General features: G+C 39.7%; 1 protein-coding gene across 1 annotated transcript in view; it reads right to left on the bottom strand.

The window, feature by feature from the left end:
• Positions 1–1,753: 1,753 nt before the first annotated feature.
• The window catches only part of MEOX2 (mesenchyme homeobox 2), an 84,131-nt gene continuing 61,452 nt past the window's right edge, over positions 1,754–24,432 (bottom strand). Inside the window, exons 2-3 of the mRNA XM_069729307.1 lie at positions 20,396–20,568; positions 1,754–4,576 (exon numbers count right to left, since the gene is read on the bottom strand). Of these exons, the coding sequence (XP_069585408.1) occupies positions 4,352–4,576; positions 20,396–20,568 (398 nt within the window). The 3' untranslated portion in view covers positions 1,754–4,351. The remainder of the gene's footprint in view (positions 4,577–20,395; positions 20,569–24,432) is intronic.

Raw genomic sequence — 24,432 nt, 5'->3', positions numbered from 1 at the left:
GCTGCCGTATTCTTTTCCTTATGTAAACCAAATATTTCACTGCCTGGCAATCAGGATTCCCAACCAAAGTCTGTGACTTCTAAACCAGAGGGGTGATGGTGGAGATTTATGGAATTAATGCAGGAAAGTGTGTGATGGTAACGATGATCTAACCATCACATTTACCATTTCATAACCTTCTTGCAAACTAGGATATTTGTTTTTATTATCAAACCTATTGCCGTCTGCAAGTCTCCTAAAATAGAGAGCAGGACATTTATTATCTACATTTACAGAAAAGAGTGTTCCCAATTTTGCAAGAAATCTCCAATGAGAGATCTTTAAGAGATTTGAAGCCCTGTAGGTGTTTGAAAAGATGAAATCCAATTAAATGCCTTAAAGTGGTTTCCAAGAATTAGATATTATTGATAGCTCATCAATATCAGATCAATGATTGTTCTAGACAAGTCATCACCACTGATAAACCTGAACGAGGCTATTAGAAGTACAATTTGTATGGATCTGGAACAATACAGCTCCATACAATTTGTAGTTGTGTTTTCTAGGTACTGCACCTTAACACTAGAAGTCCCAGAAATGTCAAGCTCCAAAGGCTCCTAAGGTAGAAATGTTAAATGATCCCTCTCTGGAACTTCTAGTGTTAACTCCCATTCACTTCAATATGAGTTGAACTGCAGTACCCGAGAATGGCCACTACACAGTCCATTAACTTTTACTTGCTGAAATTTTATTTTTTAGAAATACATTGTAAAAAAAATAGAAAAAAGTTTAACAAACCATGGCTAAAAAAATCTTATAAACATTTAATGTTCATTAAATTATTATTTTTTATTTATTCTTGATTGGCCCTGTAATCTGTGCACTTCTGGTGTTTATACGATTGGGTAATAACTGCTTGGTGTTGGTACCGCAATGGGTGTCGGAACAGCCCCGATCTGATGATAATGACCTATTCTATGGATAGCTCATCAATATATTAGTCCTGGACTAACTTTTTAAAACTATATGATAGTCTTAATTATATAAAACCTCAAAAATCACTGAAGAACCATTGTGATGAAAAATACTCAATACTCAAAGATAGTCTCCAGAAGGGGATTTAGGGAAGTTCTAGACACCAATGTTGAATTTCTAGAACCATTTTCAATATATTGTAACTATTATTCAGTGCAAAGCAAAAGTTGAGTCCCACTAACCCTAAGTTCCCACTGATTCAGAAAACCAAGGTAGGTAGGTGGTAACATGGGATCAGTGTGTTCATGGCTGTGATTGTATCTATGACCATGTCCGCCAGTATATTCCTATGAATATAGTTGCTTTGTTAGGGAAGGGAGTATATTGCATAAAAATTGAGATGTTGCTCAAAAGTTGACAACCCCTTTAAGTTTTACATTTGTCCTCATAGTTAGTATTTATATTTTCATAACTCTGATTGGTTATTATTGGTCAATTATCATTCTCTTTGGTTGAGTTCAGAAGGAAAGTTAAAGAAAACCCTTAGAAGAGGTTACCCAAATCCATGTAAAATGAGCAGATTGACTGGAGAGCATTGTAAGACATGTATGTACAGTGCTGAAGATTCTTCTTTTTTTGGTGTTTTTTTTGCTTTTATTAGTGTTTTTTACTGTTTAAAAGAAAGTTAGAAAAATTTCCAAAGGTGAGGTTCAGTTAAAAAATCTTACCAAAATGATAAGACTGTTTTTGAGGCAGTGTAAATGTTTTTTTTTTCCATGAAAACGGCAAATAACAAAAATTGCATAACTAAAGCATATAAAAATGTAAACTTTAGAGAACGTCTTGAGTAAAATGTAAAACATTTTCTCTTTTTTCTTTTTGCCTGGCATGTTTCCTTATCAACCTAAACAAAAATCTGCTGCTTCTCATAAGTTATTTAGTCATTGACCAAAAAATATTAAATATCAATAAAAGTGCCATTAATATTACTGTTTTGAGATATGTATATATCACAGTAAACTTATTCTATTTAAAGAGACAGCACACTTGCCTCTGCTTTCTTCTTGTGACCATCAGCAGTCAAGTCTGTCTTTAGCCGTTTAACGATAGACCTGCAACCACTTGATCAGTAGGGGTTCAATCACTGGGATGTGTAGTGCCTATGATCGGGCAGACCACTTTAAATGTTTACTTTCACAGGGTATATAGCCATAACTCTGCATCCCCATATTTTTTATGAATGTAGAGGCTGCTGAAAGTACACAACCCTTGAAAGCAACTTTGTAATTTTTCTTTACGCTTTTTCCCAAAAATGAAAAATCTTCCTTAAAAAATCTATTCTAATTTCAAGACGTTTTTGTTTATCAAATGTTTTACACATTCACACCATGACAAAGTTTGTGGAACACTATGGGAAATTTGCATTAAATTCAGTGTAATATAAAGCTAGACTTCCAGCCCATAGTCATCATCATGAAAATAGTTTACAGTATTGGAATGTTCCAAACCAAATTTATCATCCTTGATAGCCAGGACACGGTGATTTGGCAAAGACGTGTTCATCTATCTACAGTTGCGTTAGTTTTCATTTCTCTATTTTTCTCTTTGTAAGTTGTTAGTTTTTTTTTATTCTAGGATTTTAGATTTAAAAGGATCCTGTCCCAATGATAAAAGTTTTTTTTATAAATAAGAAAAGTTATTATAGTAGCCTAGTGGAATCTTACCAGGGAATACAGTTCTTCTCGCGAAAGTGCCAAATGTAAGGTCTTAAAAAAGAGCACTTCTCATTTGGTAGAATCACATGGTGCATAATCTGATCTCTCTCAGCGAGTCAACAGGTCAGCAAAGGATCATCTGATGCAATCTGTTTCTTGTTTCTTATTTTGGCCGTTTATTAGGAATTTCGGATGGTCAGTTGAGGTTCTCATCTTTGTGAGCCGTGTCATAAATTAAAGGGATAAGTTGGACCAAACAACTGATTAATATGTTCGGTGCTCTGTGGTTTCCATTCCCACTCAACGGTAGTGAAAAAAAGGTTCCCACGATTGAGAAAAAATTATCTAAACTGTCCAAAATCTCTAGTATTTGGCCATCTTATAAGGGTTGTTGATCCCTTAAAAATATTTTTAAAAGTTGTCCATCTTGCTTGAAATAAACTGAGTTGTGCAACTCGCCTCCCAGCACTGTCGGATCCCCTACTGGTTGGATGGGAATGAGAGCACAGTAGCCAATCACAGGTCAAGGTGCAGACCAATACACCGATGATGGAGCCAGTGATTGGCTACTGTGGTCACTTGTGTGTCCATTTGAAAAAGAATGTATGAAGATTGGCGGGGAACCAAGGCAATGTTGACAGGTACTCAATTAGGCAAGTGTTTTCTAGATTTTTTTAATTCCTTCAAAAATGTTTTAAACACTGAACAGCCCCTTTAAAGTGGCCATGCATTAGAGATTTTGAATAGTGTTGCCTTTTCAGAGAACCATTTTTGGGGGGCATATGCCAGTATGTGTCCCTCCCGGGACAAGTGCTAAATATAGGACATAAATAAAATCATACAGTGTCACATGATTTTTTTAAGAGCTGCTGATTGGCTGAGAGTGATCATCTGATATCATATGGCTTCCTACCCTGCTCTAAAATTGACTATTTAGTGATGAAATTACACCTTGAGCGTCACCTCTAAGAGCTTCACACTAAAAGGGGAACATTGAGGCATTGCCCAAAGCAAAATTTTAAAATTAGGCATTACTTAAAGACGAAATTAAATTTCTGTTCTTATTTTTTTTCATCCTTATTGGTATGGACCTCATGCTCAACTTGACCCTTTCTGGTACTGATTTCACCATGGAGTAAGTTTTAGCCAAAGGTGTAGTTGAGGGTGATAAGGCAGGTGTTTGGTATCGGAGGGGCCGCACCAAAAAATGACTGTAATGTGCACAGAAAATTTTGATTAGTATAAGAAAGTGAATTTTTGAGTAAAGCTTAGGATGCTGAGCACCAATGATTTCCAATAATGTGGCAACTGCTTACATTGCCTATCTTGTCTCGGATTCATCCATCATTGTAAAACTGAACCACATGTACTTAAAATTTCACAAAAATTAGAAAAACATGGCTACTTTCTTCCAAAAATGGCACCTCCTCAGCCCTCCTTTGTCTGGCATTGCAGCTCAGCTCTTATAATTTGTACTGAGCTGCAATACCACTCTCAACCTGCAGGCAGATGAGGCACTGTTTTTCTAATTCTGGATAATCCATAAAGACTAAAAATCTTTTGAAAAAAAAAAAAGGATTTCCCAAGAATCTCCGAGCTTGACGCATCGACAGAGCCAGTTTATTCCACGTTCTTTTCTTTCCTGAGAACGAAACTGTAGTAGAGTCTCTTTCGTGTGAAGATCATAAGTGAGCGTGTTCCGAGCTCTGATCGCTGTCACGGCTGTCGTCATTGGCTAGTGAGTCAACCGTGTGCTGAAGGTTCGCAGCTCCGATCCCAGACAGCTCGGAAGGTAGTAAAGTTCCTTTTTTGACATTGACCAGTTCTTTTTCTCGCGCGGCGGCTCCCTGCTGACCTCCCTTCACTCGCTTCCACTTCATTCTACGATTTTGAAACCAAACTTTCACCTTTATAAAAAGAAAAGGAGGAGAACAATCAGTTTATTAAATAGGTGGAAATAAAACGACAACATTTTGACTCTCGTAAAACTTTTTGTTAATGAAAAACTGCAGGATTCGCTTGGCTGAAGAACTTGGAAAATTTCACATTTCTAGATAATTTTCGATCTTAGTAATATTATTTCTGAAGTGGTAACATTAAAGTAGGCAAAGCTAGGATTTTAGGTTTTTAGTTAAATAGATGTAAATATAGATAGATAGTAGATAATAGATACAGTAGATAATAGATACAGTGCCTACAAGTAGTATTCAACCCCCTGCAGATTTAGCAGGTTTACACATTTGGAATTAACTTGGCATTGTGACATTTGGACTGTAGATCAGCCTGGAAATGTGAAATGCACTGCAGCAAAAAAAGAATGTTATTTCTTTCTTTATTTTTTTTTAAATTGTGAAAAGTCTTTTCAGAAGGTCATTTATTATTCAACCCCTCAACCCACCAGAATTCTGTTTGGTTCCCCTAAAGTATTAAGAAGTAGTTCAGGCACAAAGAACAATGAGCTTCACATGTTTGGATTAATTATCTCTTTTTCCAGCCTTTTCTGACTATTTAAGACCCTCCCCAAACTTGTGAACAGCACTCATACATGGTCAACATGGGAAAGACAAAGGAGCATTCCAAGGCCATCAGAGACAAGATCGTGGAGGGTCACAAGGCTGGCAAGGGGTACAAAACCCTTTCCAAGGAGTTGGGCCTACCTGTCTCCACTGTTGGGAGCATCATCCAGAAGTGGAAGGCTTATGGAACTACTGTTAGCCTTCCACGGCCTGGACAGCCTTTGAAAGTTTCCTCCCGTGCCAAGGCCAGGCTTGTCCGAAGAGTCAAGGCTACCCAAGGACAACAAGGAAGGAGCTCCGGAAAGATCTCATGGCAGTGGGGACATTGGTTTCAGTCAATACCATAAGTAACGTACTCCATCGCAATGGTCTCTGTTCCAGACGAGCCCGTAAGGTACCTTTACTTTCAAAGCGTCATGTCAAGGCTCGTCTACAGTTTGCTCATGATCACTTGGAGGACTCTGAGACTGACTGGTTCAAGGTTCTCTGGTCTGATGAGACCAAGATCGAGATCTTTGGTGCCAACCACACACGTGATGTTTGGAGACTGGATGGCACTGCATACGACCCCAAGAATACCATCCCTACAGTCAAGCATGGTGGTGGCAGCATCATGCTGTGGGGCTGTTTCTCAGCCAAGGGGCCTGGCCATCTGGTCCGCATCCATGGGAAGATGGATAGCACGGCCTACCTGGAGATTTTGGCCAAGAACCTCTGCTCCTCCATCAAGGATCTTAAGATGGGTCGTCATTTCATCTTCCAACAAGACAACGACCCAAAGCACACAGCCAAGAAAACCAATGCCTGGTTCAAGAGGCAAAAAATCAAGGTGTTGCAGTGGCCTAGTCAGTCTCCTGACCTTAACCCAATTGAAAACTTGTGGAAGGAGCTCAAGATTAAAGTCCACATGAGACACCCAAAGAACCTAGATAACTTGGAGAAGATCTGCATGGAGGAGTGGGCCAAGATAACTCCAGAGACCTGTGCCGGACTGATCAGGTCTTATAAAAGACGATTATTAGCTGTAATTGCAAACAAAGGTTATTCCACAAAATATTAAACCTAGGGGTTGAATAATAACACTTTTATGTTTAAAATTTATAAAAATTTAACTGAGCAACAAAACTTTTTGGTTTGTAAGATTTATGCATCTGTTAATAAATCCTGCTCTTGTTTGACGTTTGAAGGCTCTAACTTATTTGCATCTTATTAAACCTGCTAAATCTGCTGGGGGTTGAATACTACTTGTAGGCACTGTGGATGATAGATAATAGATAATAGATAGATAATATATGATAGATAGATAGATAGATAGATAGATAGATAGATAGATAGATAGATAGATAGATAGATAGATAGATAATAGAAATATAGATGGAATAAGAGATACAGTAGATGATAGATAGATAGATAGATAATAGATAGATAGATAATAGATAGATAGATAATAGATAGATAATAGATATATAATAAATAATAGATACACTAGATAATAGATGATAGATAGATAATAGTTAGATAGATAATAGATAGATAGATAACAGATAGATAATAGATGATAGATAGATAATAGATAGATGGAAACAGATAGATAGACAGATAGATAGATAATAGATTATAGATAGATAATAAATAGATAGATAATGGAAAGATAGATAACAGACAGATAATAGATGATAGATAGATAATAGATGATAAGTAGATAATAAATAGATTGATAATGGATAGATAGATAAAAGACAGATGATAGATAATAGATAGATAATAGATAGACAGATAATAGATGACAGATAGATCATAGATAAATAGAATATAGATAATAGATAGATAACAGATAGATAGATAATAGATAATAAATGGATAGATCATTTTATTTTCATCTTGGGTAACTATCTTGGGTGCACAAACTTCTACTTGCCATTGTAGACAGATAGTAGCTGTGTATTATATATACCCCTGCACACTGATGGATATATAGAACAGATATCACGTCTTTTAGGGTCATGTCAAATTGTTCAGCTTTCTTACTTTGCACTATGTTAATAACATTGTGCACTGGGCACCAGTCTTCCGAGTCACGCTCATTACTGGAAACGTTAGGCGATACAGCGTTATTGATGTGGAGTATTTATTACAGAGAGCCGTCACTGGAGCTGTCAGAATTCCTCCCGAACGTCAGGACGAAGCAGCTTCTGTTTCTCTACAACTCATCAGGCTTCTCCCGAGGCCTCTAACACAACATGTACTTGGAAGTTATTCCCTGGGCACCGGGCACATTTCATGTCTCACCGTGCCCTTCGTAGTGAGCAATGCCCAGAAGTTCTTTTTGAAATGTAGAATTTCCATTATTACAGAAGTGCACTAAAAACCATCAGACTGTAATAATAAATATGCCGCATTTCTTAGATTTCTAAAAACAAAACTCAATTAAGCAAGGCCTGTCATTTGCTCTAAAAATGTAATGTTCTAACTGGTATTAATTCTGCTGTTCTCCTGAATCCGGAGATGTTTTTCTTTTGTTCCTGCTCCTCTCCATTCTTGAAATATGGTTCCATCATCCCGGTGTAATAATGTAGTATTTTAGGCAACTGGGCATGAACCTCTAGAAGACACCCACAGAGAAGAGCTGAAGACCACACCCACTTGGATAAAAGGGTAGATTGATACTCGTATTTTTAAGTAAAATGTAAATTGTTCTTTTATTCTATAAACTTCTGACAACATCTCTTTGTTTTTGCCAGAGCTGTATATCACCATTTCCAGGCCGGGAATATATATATATATAAACCTCTGGTGTGTCACTGTCAGGATCCCCCAATAACACCAGAACAGTATACTGCCACCAGTTCCTCGTTAGATATAATCTCAGTCCGTTATCAAGCATATATCGGGACAGAAACCAACCCCAAGAGCCACTATTACGGGCTCCTACTACGCAAAACAAATAAGAAGATTGCGGGAGGCTATCAAGGAGAAAAGGTGCAGCAAACTGCGGGCTGGAGTGTTGTTTCAGCAAGATAACACGCCGGCTCACAAAGCTGCAGTTGCCATGGCTACCATTCAAGAAGCGAGCTTTGAACTGGTGGAACACCCCCCCTATTCGCCCGATCTAGCCCCCAGTGACTTCTTTCTCTTTCCTCGGCTGAAGGAACACCTCCGGGGCAAGAAATTTGACGACAATAGCGACGTGATAACCGCTGTTGGGGATTTTTTTGAGGGTCAAGATCAAGAATTTTTTTCGAAGGGAATTCTAAGTTTAGAAAAGAGATGGACTAAATGTATAGACTTGTTAGGAGACTATGTAGAAAAATATTTTTTTTTTACTATATTCATTGTGTTTAGTATTGATTATCATTACTTTTGGATCGCCCCTCGTATACTTGTAAAGAGAAAAATCAGACAAACTGAAGTGGTCTCTTAGATTTTGCCAGAGCTGTATATACCGCCCTCACTGCAGGGTGCCTCAATAACCAGTATGTAACAGGTCAGCCTCTCTGGCAACTACTTGTCCTAGGTGCAGCTCCCGGACTGACCTGTGGGTACGGGGGGTGCCGGAGAGCTGTAACTGTGTAAGCTCCGTCACAGATTGGTGACGGCAGTGGGATATCCGTATCCCCCTCTCTCATTTTTTCTCACAATCAGCTGTAATTATTGAGGAACCTGATAGTAAGTGTTCAATTTCCCTACAGCACCTCTACAGGAGAAATGGAGCATTACATGTCCATTGGAATCAAAAAGCAATCTAATAGAGGATAAATAAAATTAAATACAAAAATACTCTTTTAGTTGCCTTCCACTCTGCCTTACACAATAGAGTTACCGTAGGTCTAGATGGCCCCATTAACCATCGATCCATCAACCAGTGATCACACGATCTACCGATCCTTTAGCCAAAGTGGAATACATCTTTCAAGAATTAGACGCCACCTGCGCACTGATCTGATCTTGATTGCTAATTTTTGCTTTTGCCTTTCCGTTTTCTACTCCTTCTTTTGCAAGAGCCATAACTTTTTTTAATTTTACCATCAACAAAGTGAAATGAGGACTTATTTATTTTGGGACAAGAATTAATTTTAATCGATTCTGCGGTTGATTTTTTTGTGGTTGTTCTTATATTCCACAGATAAGTCCAATTATAGCAACCCCAAATTTGTGAAGTTTTTGTTTTAATTATGTGATTAAAAAAAGTATAGCAATTTGTAAAATAAAAAATTTGGTTTGTGTTAACATTTTCTGAGATCCATAATATTTCCATTTTTCAATCGATGGATCTGTAGGAGGACTTGTCATTTGCATTTTTATTGCTGACATTATGGGATACATATTGTCTTGTCTAAAGTCCACTTTAAGGGAGGATATTAGCGAAGGGAATGAGGATGTCGAGTCCATATGGGTTGAAATTCATGGAGGGAAAAATGGTAACAAAATTCTCATTGGGGTCTGTTACAAACCCCCAAATATAACAGAAAGCATGGAAAGTCTACTTCTAAAGCAGATAGATGAAGCTGCAACCCATAATGAGGTCCTGGTTATGGGGGACTTTAACTACCCGGATATTAACTGGGAAACAGAAACCTGTGAAACCCATAAAGGCAACAGGTTTCTGCTAATAACCAAGAAAAATTATCTTTCACAATTGGTGCAGAATCCAACCAGAGGAGCAGCACTTTTAGACCTAATACTATCTAATAGACCTGACAGAATAACAAATCTGCAGGTGGTTGGGCATTTAGGAAATAGCGACCACAATATTGTGCAGTTTCACCTGTCTTTCACTAGGGGGACTTGTCAGGGAGTCACAAAAACATTGAACTTTAGGAAGGTAAAGTTTGACCAGCTTAGAGATGCCCTTAATCTGGTAGACTGGGACAATATCCTCAGAAATGAGAATACAGATAATAAATGGGAAATGTTTAAGAACATCCTAAATAGGCAGTGTAAGCGGTTTATACCTTGTGGGAATAAAAGGACTAGAAATAGGAAAAACCCAATGTGGCTAAACAAAGAAGTAAGACAGGCAATTAACAGTAAAAAGAAAGCATTTGCACTACTAAAGCAGGATGGCACCATTGAAGCTCTAAAAAACTATAGGGAGAAAAATACTTTATCTAAAAAACTAATTAAAGCTGCCAAAAAGGAAACAGAGAAGCACATTGCTAAGGAGAGTAAAACTAATCCCAAACTGTTCTTCAACTATATCAATAGTAAAAGAATAAAAACTGAAAATGTAGGCCCCTTAAAAAATAGTGAGGAAAGAATGGTTGTAGATGACGAGGAAAAAGCTAACATATTAAACACCTTCTTCTCCACGGTATTCACGGTGGAAAATGAAATGCTAGGTGAAATCCCAAGAAACAATGAAAACCCTATATTAAGAGTCACCAATCTAACCCAAGAAGAGGTGCGAAACCGGCTAAATAAGATTAAAATAGATAAATCTCCGGGTCCGGATGGCATACACCCACGAGTACTAAGAGAACTAAGTAATGTAATAGATAAACCATTATTTCTTATTTTTAGTGACTCTATAGCGACAGGGTCTGTTCCGCAGGACTGGCGCATAGCAAATGTGGTGCCAATATTCAAAAAGGGCTCTAAAAGTGAACCTGGAAATTATAGGCCAGTAAGTCTAACCTCTATTGTTGGTAAAATATTTGAAGGGTTTCTGAGGGATGTTATTCTGGATTATCTCAATGAGAATAACTGTTTAACTCCACATCAGCATGGGTTTATGAGAAATCGCTCCTGTCAAACCAATCTAATCAGTTTTTATGAAGAGGTAAGCTATAGACTGGACCACGGTGAGTCATTGGACGTGGTATATCTCGATTTTTCCAAAGCGTTTGATACCGTGCCGCACAAGAGGTTGGTACACAAAATGAGAATGCTTGGTCTGGGGGAAAATGTGTGTAAATGGGTTAGTAACTGGCTTAGTGATAGAAAGCAGAGGGTGGTTATAAATGGTATAGTCTCTAACTGGGTCGCTGTGACCAGTGGGGTACCGCAGGGGTCAGTATTGGGACCTGTTCTCTTCAACATATTCATTAATGATCTGGTAGAAGGTTTACACAGTAAAATATCGATATTTGCAGATGATACAAAACTATGTAAAGCAGTTAATACAAGAGAAGATAGTATTCTGCTACAGATGGATCTGGATAAGTTGGAAACTTGGGCTGAAAGGTGGCAGATGAGGTTTAACAATGATAAATGTAAGGTTATACACATGGGAAGAGGGAATCAATATCACCATTACACACTGAACGGGAAACCACTGGGTAAATCTGACAGGGAGAAGGACTTGGGGATCCTAGTTAATGATAAACTTACCTGGAGCAGCCAGTGCCAGGCAGCAGCTGCCAAGGCAAACAGGATCATGGGGTGCATTAAAAGAGGTCTGGATACACATGATGAGAGCATTATACTGCCTCTGTACAAATCCCTAGTTAGACCGCACATGGAGTACTGTGTCCAGTTTTGGGCACCGGTGCTCAGGAAGGATATAATGGAACTAGAGAGAGTACAAAGGAGGGCAACAAAATTAATAAAGGGGATGGGAGAACTACAATACCCAGATAGATTAGCGAAATTAGGATTATTTAGTCTAGAAAAAAGACGACTGAGGGGCGATCTAATAACCATGTATAAGTATATAAGGGGACAATACAAATATCTCACTGAGAATCTGTTTATACCAAGGAAGGTGACGGGCACAAGGGGGCATTCTTTGCGTCTGGAGGAGAGAAGGTTTTTCCACCAACATAGAAGAGGATTCTTTACTGTTAGGGCAGTGAGAATCTGGAATTGCTTGCCTGAGGAGGTGGTGATGGCGAACTCAGTCGAGGGGTTCAAGAGAGGCCTGGATGTCTTCCTGGAGCAGAACAATATTGTATCATACAATTAGGTTCTGTAGAAGGACGTAGATCTGGGGATTTATTATGATGGAATATAGGCTGAACTGGATGGACAAATGTCTTTTTTCGGCCTTACTAACTATGTTACTATGTTACTATGTTACTATATTACGGTCAGATTTTTTTGAAGGAGGCACGGGACTAAAAAATGGTAATTCTGGCATTTTAACTTTTACATTTTTTTGCCTTAACGCGTTTAATAGGTAAAGCTATTTATTTTTCGAGTAAGCATCGAGGAGGAAACAATCTCCCGTTGTAATAAGGAAGAGTGGTATAGAAAAAATATGGGAAAAAACTTTTGATACAATCATTAAAAACCAAATTAATTTATAAAAAAGTAAAAAAAATAATAATAATAATTATATATAAATATATATATATATATATATATATATATACACATCTTTAAAATAGAAAAGTTCTAATGTTTTTATACTAATATTTATTTGGACATTCAATCATTTTCTATGTGGCTGGGATGTAACTATAGCTTCTGATGATGCAGTATAAAGAACTACGAGTAAATCATAAATAGTACATTGATCTATCAGTTACATCTGTTCCCCAGAATCTTCTCTTTTCACTTAGTCAGCTCCTTCAGTCACCCTCATGTCTACAAAGTGCTGATCACACTGCAGTTACTGGAGGAGGATGCAGAATATGAATCTACGGACGGGCACGCAGGAGAGGTTTATATATAGACCGCTATAATTATCCTTCATCACCAATGCCCAGATACCCGCAACTAACTTACAATATTAATAGAGAGGAAGGGATACGGAGATTCTCAGTTCATAAAACTTTCTAAGGCTCATTAAGATCTAGATAAATTAAGGTTAATTCCTAAAATCACAATATAATTGGGTAATTAATTGTTGGATATTAACAATACCTGATATTATATATCACTATTCTATAATATATATTCTTGCACATAGGAGCAGTATTATAGTAGTTATATTCTTATACATAGGGGGCAGTATTATAGTAGTTATATTCTTGTACATAGGAGCAGTATTATAGTAGTTATATTCTTGTACATAGGGGCAGTATTATATTAGTTATATTCTTGTACATAGGAGCAGTATTATAGTAGTTATATTCTTGTACATAGGGGCAGTATTATAGTAGTTATATTCTTGTACATAGGAGCAGTATTATAGTAGTTATATTCTTGTACATAGGGAGCAGTATTATAGTAGTTATATTCTTGTACATAGGAGCAGTATTATAGTAGTTATATTCTTGTACATAGGGAGCAGTATTATAGTAGTTAGAGTCTTGTACATAGGGAGCAGTATTATAGTAGGTATATTCTTGTACATAGGGGCAGTATTATAGTAGTTATATTCTTGTACATAGGGGCAGTATTATAGTAGTTATATTCATGTACATAGGAGCAGTATTAAAGTAGTTATATTCTTGTACATAGGGGGCAGTATTATAATAGTTATATTCATGTACATAGGGGGCAGTATTATAGTAGTTATATTCTTGTACATAGGGGCATTATTATAGTAGTTATATTCTTGTACATAGGAGCAGTATTATATCAGTTATATTCTTGTACATAGGGGGCAGTATTATAGTAGTTAGAGTCTTGTACATAGGGAGCAGTATTATAGTAGTTATATTCTTGTACATAGGGGCAGTATTATAGTAGTTATATTCTTGTACATAGGGGCAGTATTATAGTAGTTATATTCATGTACATAGGAGCAGTATTAAAGTAGTTATATTCTTGTACATAGGGGGCAGTATTATAGTAGTTATATTCTTGTACATAGGGGGCAGTATTATAGTAGTTATATTTTTGTACATAGGGGCATTATTATAGTAGTTATATTCTTGTACATAGGAGCAGTATTAAAGTAGTTATATTCTTGTACATAGGGGGCAGTATTATAGTAGTCATATTCTTGTACATAGGGGCAGTATTATAGTAGTTATATTCTTGTACATAGGGGCAGTATTATAGTAGTTATATTCTTGTACATAGGGGCATTATTATAGTAGTTATATTCTTGTACATAGGAGCAGTATTAAAGTAGTTATATTCTTGTACATAGGGGGCATTATTATAGTAGTTATATTCTTGTACATGGGGCAGCATTATAGTAGTTATATTCTTGTACATAGGGGCAGTATTATAGTAGTTATATTCTTGTACATAGGGGCAGTATTATAGTAGTTATATTCTTGTACATAGGGGGCAGTATTATAGTAGTTATATTCTTGTACATAGGAGCAGTATTATAGTAGTTATATTCTTGTACATATGGGCAGTATTATAGTAGTTATATTCTTGTACGTAGGGGCAGTATTATAGTAGTTATATTCTTGTACATAGGGGCAGTATTATAGTAGTTATATTCTTGTACATAGGGGCAGCAATATAGTAGTTATATTCTTGTACATAGGGGGCAGTATTATAGTAGCTATATTCTTGCACATAGGGTCAGTATTATAGTAGACATATTCTTGTACATAGCGGCAGTATTATAGTAGTTATGTTCTTGTACATAGGGGGCAGTATTATAGTAGTTATATTATTGTACATAGGGGCAGTATTATAGCAGTTATATTCTTGTACATAGGGGCAGTATTATAGTAGTTATATTCTTGTTTATTGGGGTAGTATTATAGTAGTTATATTCTTGTACATAGGAGCAATATTATAGTAGTTATGTTCTTGTAAATGGGGCAGTATTATAGTAGTTATATTCTTGTACATAGAAGCAGTATTATAGTAGTTATATTCTTGTACATAGGGGCAGTATTATAGTAGTTATATTCTTATACATAGGGGCAGTATTATAGCAGTTATATTCTTATACATAGGGTCAGTATTATAGTAGACATATTCTTGTACATAGCGGCAGTATTATAGTAGTTATGTTCTTGTACATAGGGGGCAGTATTATAGTAGTTATATTCTTGTAAATAGGGGCAGTATTATAGTAGTTATATTCTTGTTTATTGGGGCAGTATTATAGTAGTTATATTCTTGTACATAGGAGCAATATTATAGTAGTTATGTTCTTGTAAATAGGGGCAGTATTATAGTATTTATATTCTTGTACATAGAAGCAGTACTATAGTAGTTATATTCTTGTACATAGGGGCAGTATTATAGTAGTTATATTCTTATACATAGGGGCAGTATTATAGTAGACATATTCTTGTACATAGCGGCAGTATTATAGTAGTTATGTTCTTGTACATAGGGGGCAGTATTATAGTAGTTATATTCTTGTACATAGGAGCAATATTATAGTAGTTATGTTCTTGTAAATAGGGGCAGTATTATAGTAGTTATATTCTTGTACATAGAAGCAGTATTATAGTAGTTATATTCTTGTACATGGGGGCAGTATTATAGTAGTTATATTCTTGTACATAGGAGCAGTATTATAGTAAATATATTCTTGTACATAGGAGCAGTATTAAAGTAGTTATATTCTTGTACATAGGGAGCAGTATTATAGTAGTTATATTCTTGTACATAGGGCCAGTATTATAGTAGTTATATTCTTGTACATAGGAGCAGTATTAAAGTAGTTATATTCTTGTACATAGGGGATAGTATTATAGTAGTTATATTCTTGTACATAGGGGCAGTATTATAGTAGTTATATTCTTGTACATAGGGAACAGTATTATAGTAGTTATATTCTTGTACATAGGGGCAATATTATAGGAGTTATATTCTTGCACATAGGGGGCAGTATTATAGTAGTTATTTTCTTGTATATAGGAGTAGTATTATAGTCCAATGAACGAAAGCAATCCAGTTTCATGATACCAACAATTTATTTATTCCAAGGGGAAAGAGTACAACTTCAAGTGGATTTGTTAAAATATCATGATACAAATATAAAACATCAATGCATTTCAGGTAATCACACCCTTAGTCACTGCTTTAGTTATCTTTCAGGTGAGGGGATCCAGCACCATATGCACGCATTAATTTCCCATCCAGGGTCAATGGAACCAAACTTCCAAAGAACAGGGAACCCGGATACCATGCAAAAAGATCAGGCCAATTGTGGAGAACTGAAAAAGAAAAAGGTGGCATTCACAGCCCCTTAGATTACTTTACTTAATATACATGTATTTTGGGGGATGGTGAGTGCCACCTTTTTCTTTCTAAAAAATTCCTAACACTGTAGTTGTACTTATTTTTTTTTAAATCCCAACTCTCTGTAATACAGGAAAGTCTGCATTGAATATCACATTAATAAAGTCTTCAAAATGAGAGTGTTTTTATAAATTCCAACCGGAAAGGTTTTTAACATCTGTGTGTGTCTGTGTATCTGTACGCAGGGAGATATATAGTAAGGCACACATATATATCATATAAAGCTACATACTATAGGCATAAATTATGTGGAGGATTGAAAACATTTGCTTTCTACACTTTTGATGAGTTGCGGAAACTCCCTATTTCCTTGGCACCTGACATGCGCTCATAGAAATATATTGATTTAGAAATGTTTTCCTGGTCATCTGCTCCACATTTGTGGCTAATACTTTGCACATTGAATGTGGTGCATTTGTGGTCAAGTACATTTGCAATAGAATCAACTTGAATCGTATTTTTGTATCTTATTTAGGAATTGCCCTATAAGCTATTTACTGATATATTATTATTATTATTATTATTATTGTTATTATTACTAGAATTTCCTTCTTTATACAGAACAGAAGCCCAATGTCAGGGCAATAAAATAAGACATTTTACCGTACACATCAAACATAATACACAACATGACAAAAGCACCATAGTAACAATATCGCAGCACTCATCCCCTGGCCACTGTGTTCAATATGGCCCTTGAACAAGTCCCTTAAAGGGATTGTCTACATTGGACACATCCTTTTTGCTAGACACACCCCCTGAAAATACCCTCCCCATAGTGGGCCCTGTTGCTGTAACACCAAGCAACTAGCTGTCATCTTTGAAAAAAATTGTCAGCATTTGATTTCACAGCAGCGCCTCCGCAGGGAAAATGATGCATTACACTGTTCTAATTAAAAATTTATGACAGAGGGCAAGAGAGAGCAAGGGAGAGAGATAAGGAGGGAGATAGTGAGAGATTGTGAGAGAGGGAGAGCGACAAAGAGCAAGAGAGAAAGGGAGAGTGAGAGAGAAAAGAGAGAGCAAGAGATTGTGAAAGAGAAGGAGACCTAGAGATAGAGAGTAGGAGAGTGAGAGAGCAAGAGAGAGAGCAAAAGGATAGAGAGAAGCAGAGGGATAGTGAATGTGGAAGAGAGAGGGAGGGAGGGTGAGAGAGAGAGTGTGAGAGAGAGGGAAAATGAGAAAAAGCAAGAGAGAGATATGGAGAGCAAGAGAAAGCGCAAGACAGAGAGAGTGAGAGAGAGAGGGAGAGCCGGAGAGAGCGAGAGAAAGAGGGATAGTGGGAGAGAGCGAAAGAGAGCGAGAGAGGGAGAGGAAGAGCAAGAAACCACAAAAGAGAGAGTGAGAGAGTCAGAGTGAGACAGGGAGAACCAGAGTAAGAGAGGGAGAGCAAGAGAGAAAGAAAGATAGAGAAAGAGATAAAGGAAAAGCAATTGTCGAGAGAGAGAATAAAGAGAATAAACAGTAGAGAGGGAATTTTTGAGAGTGAGAATGAACTAGTGAGGGTGAGAGACAAAAATTGTTGTAGTAGAAAGAGAACAACCTTTTGAGAGATAGAATAACCTATCGAGAGTGAGCAAAGGAACTGGAGAGAGTGTGAAAGAGAATGAACTATCGAGAGTGAAATGTCAAGAGAGCATCAACTATCGAAAGAGCAACTGAAATGTTGAAAGATAGAATGAACTGTCAATAGAGAGAGCATGAACTATCAAGATAGAGTGAACTGTTGAGAGCGTGAGAGAATAAACTTCCTAGAGAGTGATCTGTAGAAATGTCAATGGCTGCTCACATTCCCCAATCCCACACACTCGGTGCCTTGGGGTAATCCTTGAGTCTACCTTCTCTTTCAAGCCACATATCCAAGCCCTAGCCTCCTCTTGCCGATTCCAACTCAAAAACATTTCCCGGATCCGTGCATTGCTTGACCATGAAACCACAAAAACACTAGTGCATGCCCTTATCATGTTCCGCCTCGACTACTGCAACCTCCTACTCTCTGGCCTCCCCTCTAGCACTCTGGCACCACTCCAATCCATCCTACACTCTGCTACCCGACTAATCCACCTGTCTCCCCACTATTCCCCAGCCTCTCCCCTATGTCAGGCCCTTCACTGGCTTCCTATTGCCCAGAGGCTCCAGTTCAAAACCCTTACAATGACATACAAAGCCATCCACAACCTGTCTCCTCCATACATCTGTGACATGGTCTCCCGTTACCTACCTACACGCAACCTTTGATCGTCTCAAGATCTCCCTCTCTACTCCTCTCTCATCTCTTCCTCCCACAACCGCATCCAAGACTTCCCCCGTGATTCCCCCATACTCTGGATCTCTCTACCCCAACACATCAGGCTCTCGCCTACCATGGAAACCTTCAAAAGGAAACTGAAGACTCACCTCTTCCGACAAGCTCACAACCTGCAGAGATCCCCAGTCTACTGAACCGCTGCACAACCAGCTCTACCCTCTCCTACTGTATCCTCACTCATCCCCTGTAGACTGTGAGCCTTCACGGGCAGGGTCCTCTCTCCTCCTGTACTTGTGTGTGTCTTATTTTACTCATGTTTATTGTACTTGACTATATTTGTCCCATTCACATGTAAAGCGCCATGGAATAAATGGCGTTATAAAAATGTATAATAATAATAATAATAGAAAGAGAAAGAGTGAACTGTTGTGAGTGAGAGAATGAACTGTTGAGTGATTGACAATGAATTGAGGTGAGACAGAGAGGTTTTATACATAATGCTCTTTTATGAGAAAATGATATTTCTAAATTGGCGACCATTGAACACCTGTCTGAAGGGATCTATTGGATCACTACAGATGTTCAGCTTCATTTGCTTACAGTAATTGTGAGTGTGCTGCAGAGAAAAACATAGTTCTCAATAACTTAAGGATGCATTAGTCTCACCCCACTCCTCTGGGACCCCCTCTATTCCTTCCTGAAAACACTACTTGTTAGTGAGGCTGGCATTGAGCAAATATGGAACTGTGATATTTTCGACTGTTGGCAAGTGTGGAGCTGTAATACCAAGCACAGTGTCATGCCGTTGGATTCGATCCCTTGAGCTTCTGTTCTGTGGTTGGCTTCCCTTTCTGCCGAGCCACAGGAGACACCACTTTTCTCTGGGTGTTTGGGTTCTGCTTTTCTGGCTGCAGTCTGTCTAGTTTAACACAGGTGTTTTCATTTCTCATTCCTATCACCTTTTGGGTGCAGCTTTATATTCTGTCCCTCTGCTGGTGTTTCCTGCTGGTGATAGATTCATTTGGATGTTCTGACATTCTGTTGATGTTTGGACCTGGTCTATGAGCTGTCAGCTAAGGATTTTCACTTTGCTGTTTCTTTGCGATTATTAGGAAGTGATAGGAAGTACCATATATTTGCTAGCAGTACTTGCTTTTTTCTTTGGTATTCCGTTACTTACTTTACTCATTTTGGGATCTTTTCTTTGTTCAGCACACTTCTCCTCTTGTAGGTAATTCACACTCTGCTCTGCCCTCCGGTTCTTTAGGAGGAACATGAAGCAACTTGTGGGCCTTTTATGCAGTTTAAGCCAGAGTTGCCATCTCCTAGTCTGTGGTTAGGGCTATCTCTGCACCCGCAGGCTCCAATAGGAAATGTAGAGCCAGGATATCTAGTCTGTACAGGATTCGGAAGGGTCTGTTGCAGTGTATAACCTATTTTCCCTAGTGAGTTGCTACACAGGTATAGATATTTTAGGAGCTTCTTGGTACCGGCAATTATGTGAGCAGTAACTACTGGGACGAACAGAGACAACCACAGCCCTGCTGCCCCTATTCCATACATATCACCCATTTTGGACAGTGCAAATGTGAAAAGAGAAGGTGGAAACTGTAAAACCATTTCTGTATTCTCTCCATGTTTCCCTGCAGTCATTTACTGCCAGGAAGCCAATATTCAGCAGAATACAGGCTGTTCTGCACTAGCCAGTATTCTGCCTTCATTTCAGGCGCGGAGAGGCGCAGGAACAAAAGAAAAACGTCGGATTCAAGAGAACAGCGGCATTTACACCAGGTAAAAAAAAATACATATTTATGACAAGTGACGGATCACCTTTTAGTAACGCCATAGTGCTGTCATTTCTTATACCATCCAACCCAAGCCATATAGAGCCCTCTTACGTGGAGTACCTGTCTTTCCGTAAGATCCAGGTTTACAGCTATTTCATATCGTCTCAACCGGGTCAGGTAGTTATGATGAGCGAATTCCGCCTCCAACTCTCGGATTTGCTCTTTCGTAAAGGCCGTTCTCTCTTTACGGGGTTTACTATTTACATCGGACTTATAACTTCCTTCCTGGGAATCTGTAAATATAAAAAAAATAAAATAAAAAGTCAACTTCTTACATTTTTTTTTTAATTTAAATTAAATGAAAACCAGGCATTGTATTATCTGAATGTTTTTATGTTGTTTTTAGGTTAGTGTGTCATAGCATTATGCTTCTTTTTATTGCAAACATATGTGTAATATCCAAGCAAAGCTATAAAACTTATAGAAATACACATTATATCACTGTGAAAATAAAATGTAATGCCCATCTCCCACCGAGTAACTAAACTCCATCTGCTGCTGAACGTCCATGCCAACTTTCCATATTGTTTTCAGGGAAATTTGTAATGCAAACTCGCAACCATAACAAGGCAAGAAAAATTTTTGAGCACAACCCATTCCTTCTTTTTACAGCCCACATTCCTTTCCTACAGACATCACACCCCTGTAAATCTCATACACCTGAAGGAAGGGCACAAAAATGTGAAATACCTGGAGCTGGAGCACCAGACCTAAAGCACAGGCAATATGGGGGGACCTGACCTAATGCAGGAGCACTGTGGTTGACCCGAAACCAGGGCATTGTGGGGGACAGTTGACCTAAAGCAAGGGCACTGTAGAGAGCAGTTGACCTGAAGCAAGGGCACTGTAGGGAGCAGTTGATCTAAAGCAAGGGCACTGTAGGGAGCAGTTGACCTGAAGCAAGGGCACTGTAGGGAGCAGTTGACCTGAAGCAAGGGCACTGTAGAGAGCAGTTGACCTGAAGCAAGGGCACTGTAGGGAGCAGGTGACCTGAAGCCAGGGAATTATGGGGAGCAGTTGACCTGAAGCAAGGGCACTGTAGAGAGCAGTTGACCTGAAGCATGGGCACAGTAGGGAGCAGTTGATCTAAAGCAAGGGCACTGTAGGGAGCAGTTGACCTGAAGCAAGGGCACTGTAGAGAGCAGTTGACCGGAAGCAAGGGCACTGTAGGGAGCAGTTGACCTGAAGCAAGGGCACTGTAGAGAGCAGTTGACCTGAAACAAGGGCACTGTAGGGAGCAGTTGACCTGAAGCCAGGGCATTATGGGGAGCAGTTGACCTGAAGCAAGGGCACTGTAGAGAGCAGTTGACCGGAAGCAAGGCCACTGTAGGGAGCAGTTGACCTGAAGCAAGGGCACTGTAGAGAGCAGTTGACCTGAAGCAAGGGCACTGTAGGGAGCAGTTGATCTAAAGCAAGGGCACTGTAGGGAGCAGTTGAACTGAAGCAAGAGAACTGTAGAGAGCAGATGACCTGAAGCAAGGGCACTGTAGGGAACAGTTGACTTGAAGCCAAGGCCCTGTAAGGACACATGACCTAAAGCAGGGACCTGTGGAGGTACTTGACGTAAAGCAGGGTCAGTTGACTTAAAGCAGGAGCACTGTGAGGACAGTTGACCTAAAGCAAGGGCACTGTAGAGAGCAGTTGACCTGAAGCATGGGCACTGTAGGGAGCAGTTGATCTAAAGCAAGGGCACTGTAGGGAGCAGTTGACCTGAAGCCAGGGCATTATGGGGAGCAGTTGACCTGAAGCAAGGGCACTGTAGAGAGCAGTTGACCTGAAGCAAGGGCACTGTAGGGAGCAGTTGACCTGAAGCATGGGCACTGTAGGGAGCAGTTGATCTAAAGCAAGGGCACTGTAGGGAGCAGTTGACCTGAAGCAAGGGCACTGTAGAGAGCAGTTGACCGGAAGCAAGGGCACTGTAGGGAGCAGTTGACCTGAAGCAAGGGCACTGTAGAGAGCAGTTGACCTGAAGCAAGGGCACTGTAGGGAGCAGTTGACCTGAAGCCAGGGCATTATGGGGAGCAGTTGACCTGAAGCAAGGGCACTGTAGAGAGCAGTTGACCGGAAGCAAGGCCACTGTAGGGAGCAGTTGACCTGAAGCAAGGGCACTGTAGAGAGCAGTTGACCTGAAGCAAGGGCACTGTAGGGAGCAGTTGATCTGAAGCAAGGGCACTGTAGGGAGCAGTTGAACTGAAGCAAGAGAACTGTAGAGAGCAGATGACCTGAAGCAAGGGCACTGTAGGGAACAGTTGACTTGAAGCCAAGGCCCTGTAAGGACACATGACCTAAAGCAGGGACCTGTGGAGGTACTTGACGTAAAGCAGGGTCAGTTGACTTAAAGCAGGAGCACTGTGAGGACAGTTGACCTAAAGCAAGGGCACTGTAGAGAGCAGTTGACCTGAAGCCAGGGCATTATGGGGAGCAGTTGACCTGAAGCATGGGCACTGTAGGGAGCAGTTGATCTAAAGCAAGGGCACTGTAGGGAGCAGTTGACCTGAAGCCAGGGCATTATGGGGAGCAGTTGACCTGAAGCAAGGGCACTGTAGAGAGCAGTTGACCTGAAGCAAGGGCACTGTAGGGAGCAGTTGATCTAAAGCAAGGGCACTGTAGGGAGCAGATGACCTGAAGCCAGGGCATTATGGGGAGCATTTGACCTGAAGCAAGAGCACTGTAGAAAGCAGTTGACCTGAAGCAAGGGCACTGTAGGGAGCAGTTGATCTAAAGCAAGGGCACTGTAGGGAGCAGTTGACCTGAAGCAAGGGCACTGTAGAGAGCAGTTGACCTGAAGCAAGGGCACTGTAGGGAACAGTTGACCTGAAGCCAAGGCACTGTAAGGACACATGACCTAAAGCAGGAACCTGTGGGGGTACTTGACGTAAAGCAAGGTCAGTTGACTTAAAGCAGGAGCACTGTGAGGGCACTTGACCTGAAACAGGGGCACTGTGGGGGAAACTCATCTAAAGCAGGGGACTAGAGGGACACAGAACTAAGGTGCTAAAAAGGAGGGAAATTACCTAAATTAGCGCCACTTAGGGGTGGAGGGGTGGATTCTTGAATCAGAGGGTGTCGGGTGCAGAAACACTAAAGTATATGGGACACTCAGAACACTAGAGAAAGGAGAACTGGAGAAGAAGCACTAAATAAGAGAAATATTCCCTCAGGGATTTGGGGGTAAAATTAAGGTATACGAGTCATTATGCTGAAAATTCAGCCAAGGAAGGAAACAAGGAGAAGTACATGATTAATATTTTGGGTTGCAGAAAGGCCAAATCTGTCCCCCCAGATGAGTCTGATGATCAAACATCTTGGTGCCATACTCAAGAGATGTTTGCCCAGGAGTGCTGATTTTTCCACCTGGGAGACTTTCCCACTTTTTCTGGAATGTATGAGGATTAATCGTTCTGTGTGACAGCAACCAACGATCAGGCCCCTGCTGGGAGATCGTTGGTCGCTGAGGAAAGTCCAGAACTTTATTTCGTCGCTGGACTCCCTGCACTGGTAACCAGGGTAAACATCGGGTTACTAAGCGCAGGGCCGCGCTTAGTAACCCGATGTTTAACCTGGTTACCAGCGTAAAAGTTAAAAAAAAAAACATTACATACTTACCTACCGCTGTCTGTCCCCGGCGCTGTGCTTCTCTGCACTCCTCCTGCACTGGCTGTGAGCGTCGGTCAGCCGGAAAGCAGAGCGGTGACGTCACCGCTCTGCTTTCCGGCCGCTGTGCTCACAGCCAGTGCAGGAGGAGTGCAGAGAAGCACAGCGCCGGGGACAGACAGCGGTAGGTAAGTATGTAATGTTTGTTTTTTTTACTTTTATTAAACATCGGGTTACTAAGCGCGGCCCTGCGCTTAGTAACCTGATGTTTACCCTGGTTACCCGGGGACTTCGGGATCGTTGGTCGCTGGAGAGCGGTCTGTGTGACAGCTCTCCAGCGACCAAACAGCGACGCTGCAGCGATCGACATCGTTGTCGGTATCGCTGCAGCGTCGCTGAGTGTGAAGGTACCTTTAGACTCCTCTTATTTCTGGGAGTCTTACAAACAATTGGTAAAATGAAGTCACATAGCTTCACTTATTCACAGTTTTTCCTCCAAAGCT

The sequence above is a fragment of the Ranitomeya imitator genome, chromosome 6 (genome assembly GCF_032444005.1).
Source record: "Ranitomeya imitator isolate aRanImi1 chromosome 6, aRanImi1.pri, whole genome shotgun sequence".
Classification (NCBI taxonomy): domain Eukaryota; kingdom Metazoa; phylum Chordata; class Amphibia; order Anura; family Dendrobatidae; genus Ranitomeya; species Ranitomeya imitator.
Note: the sequence above shows the minus strand (reverse complement) of the source record. Positions and strands in the feature narration are given on the sequence as shown.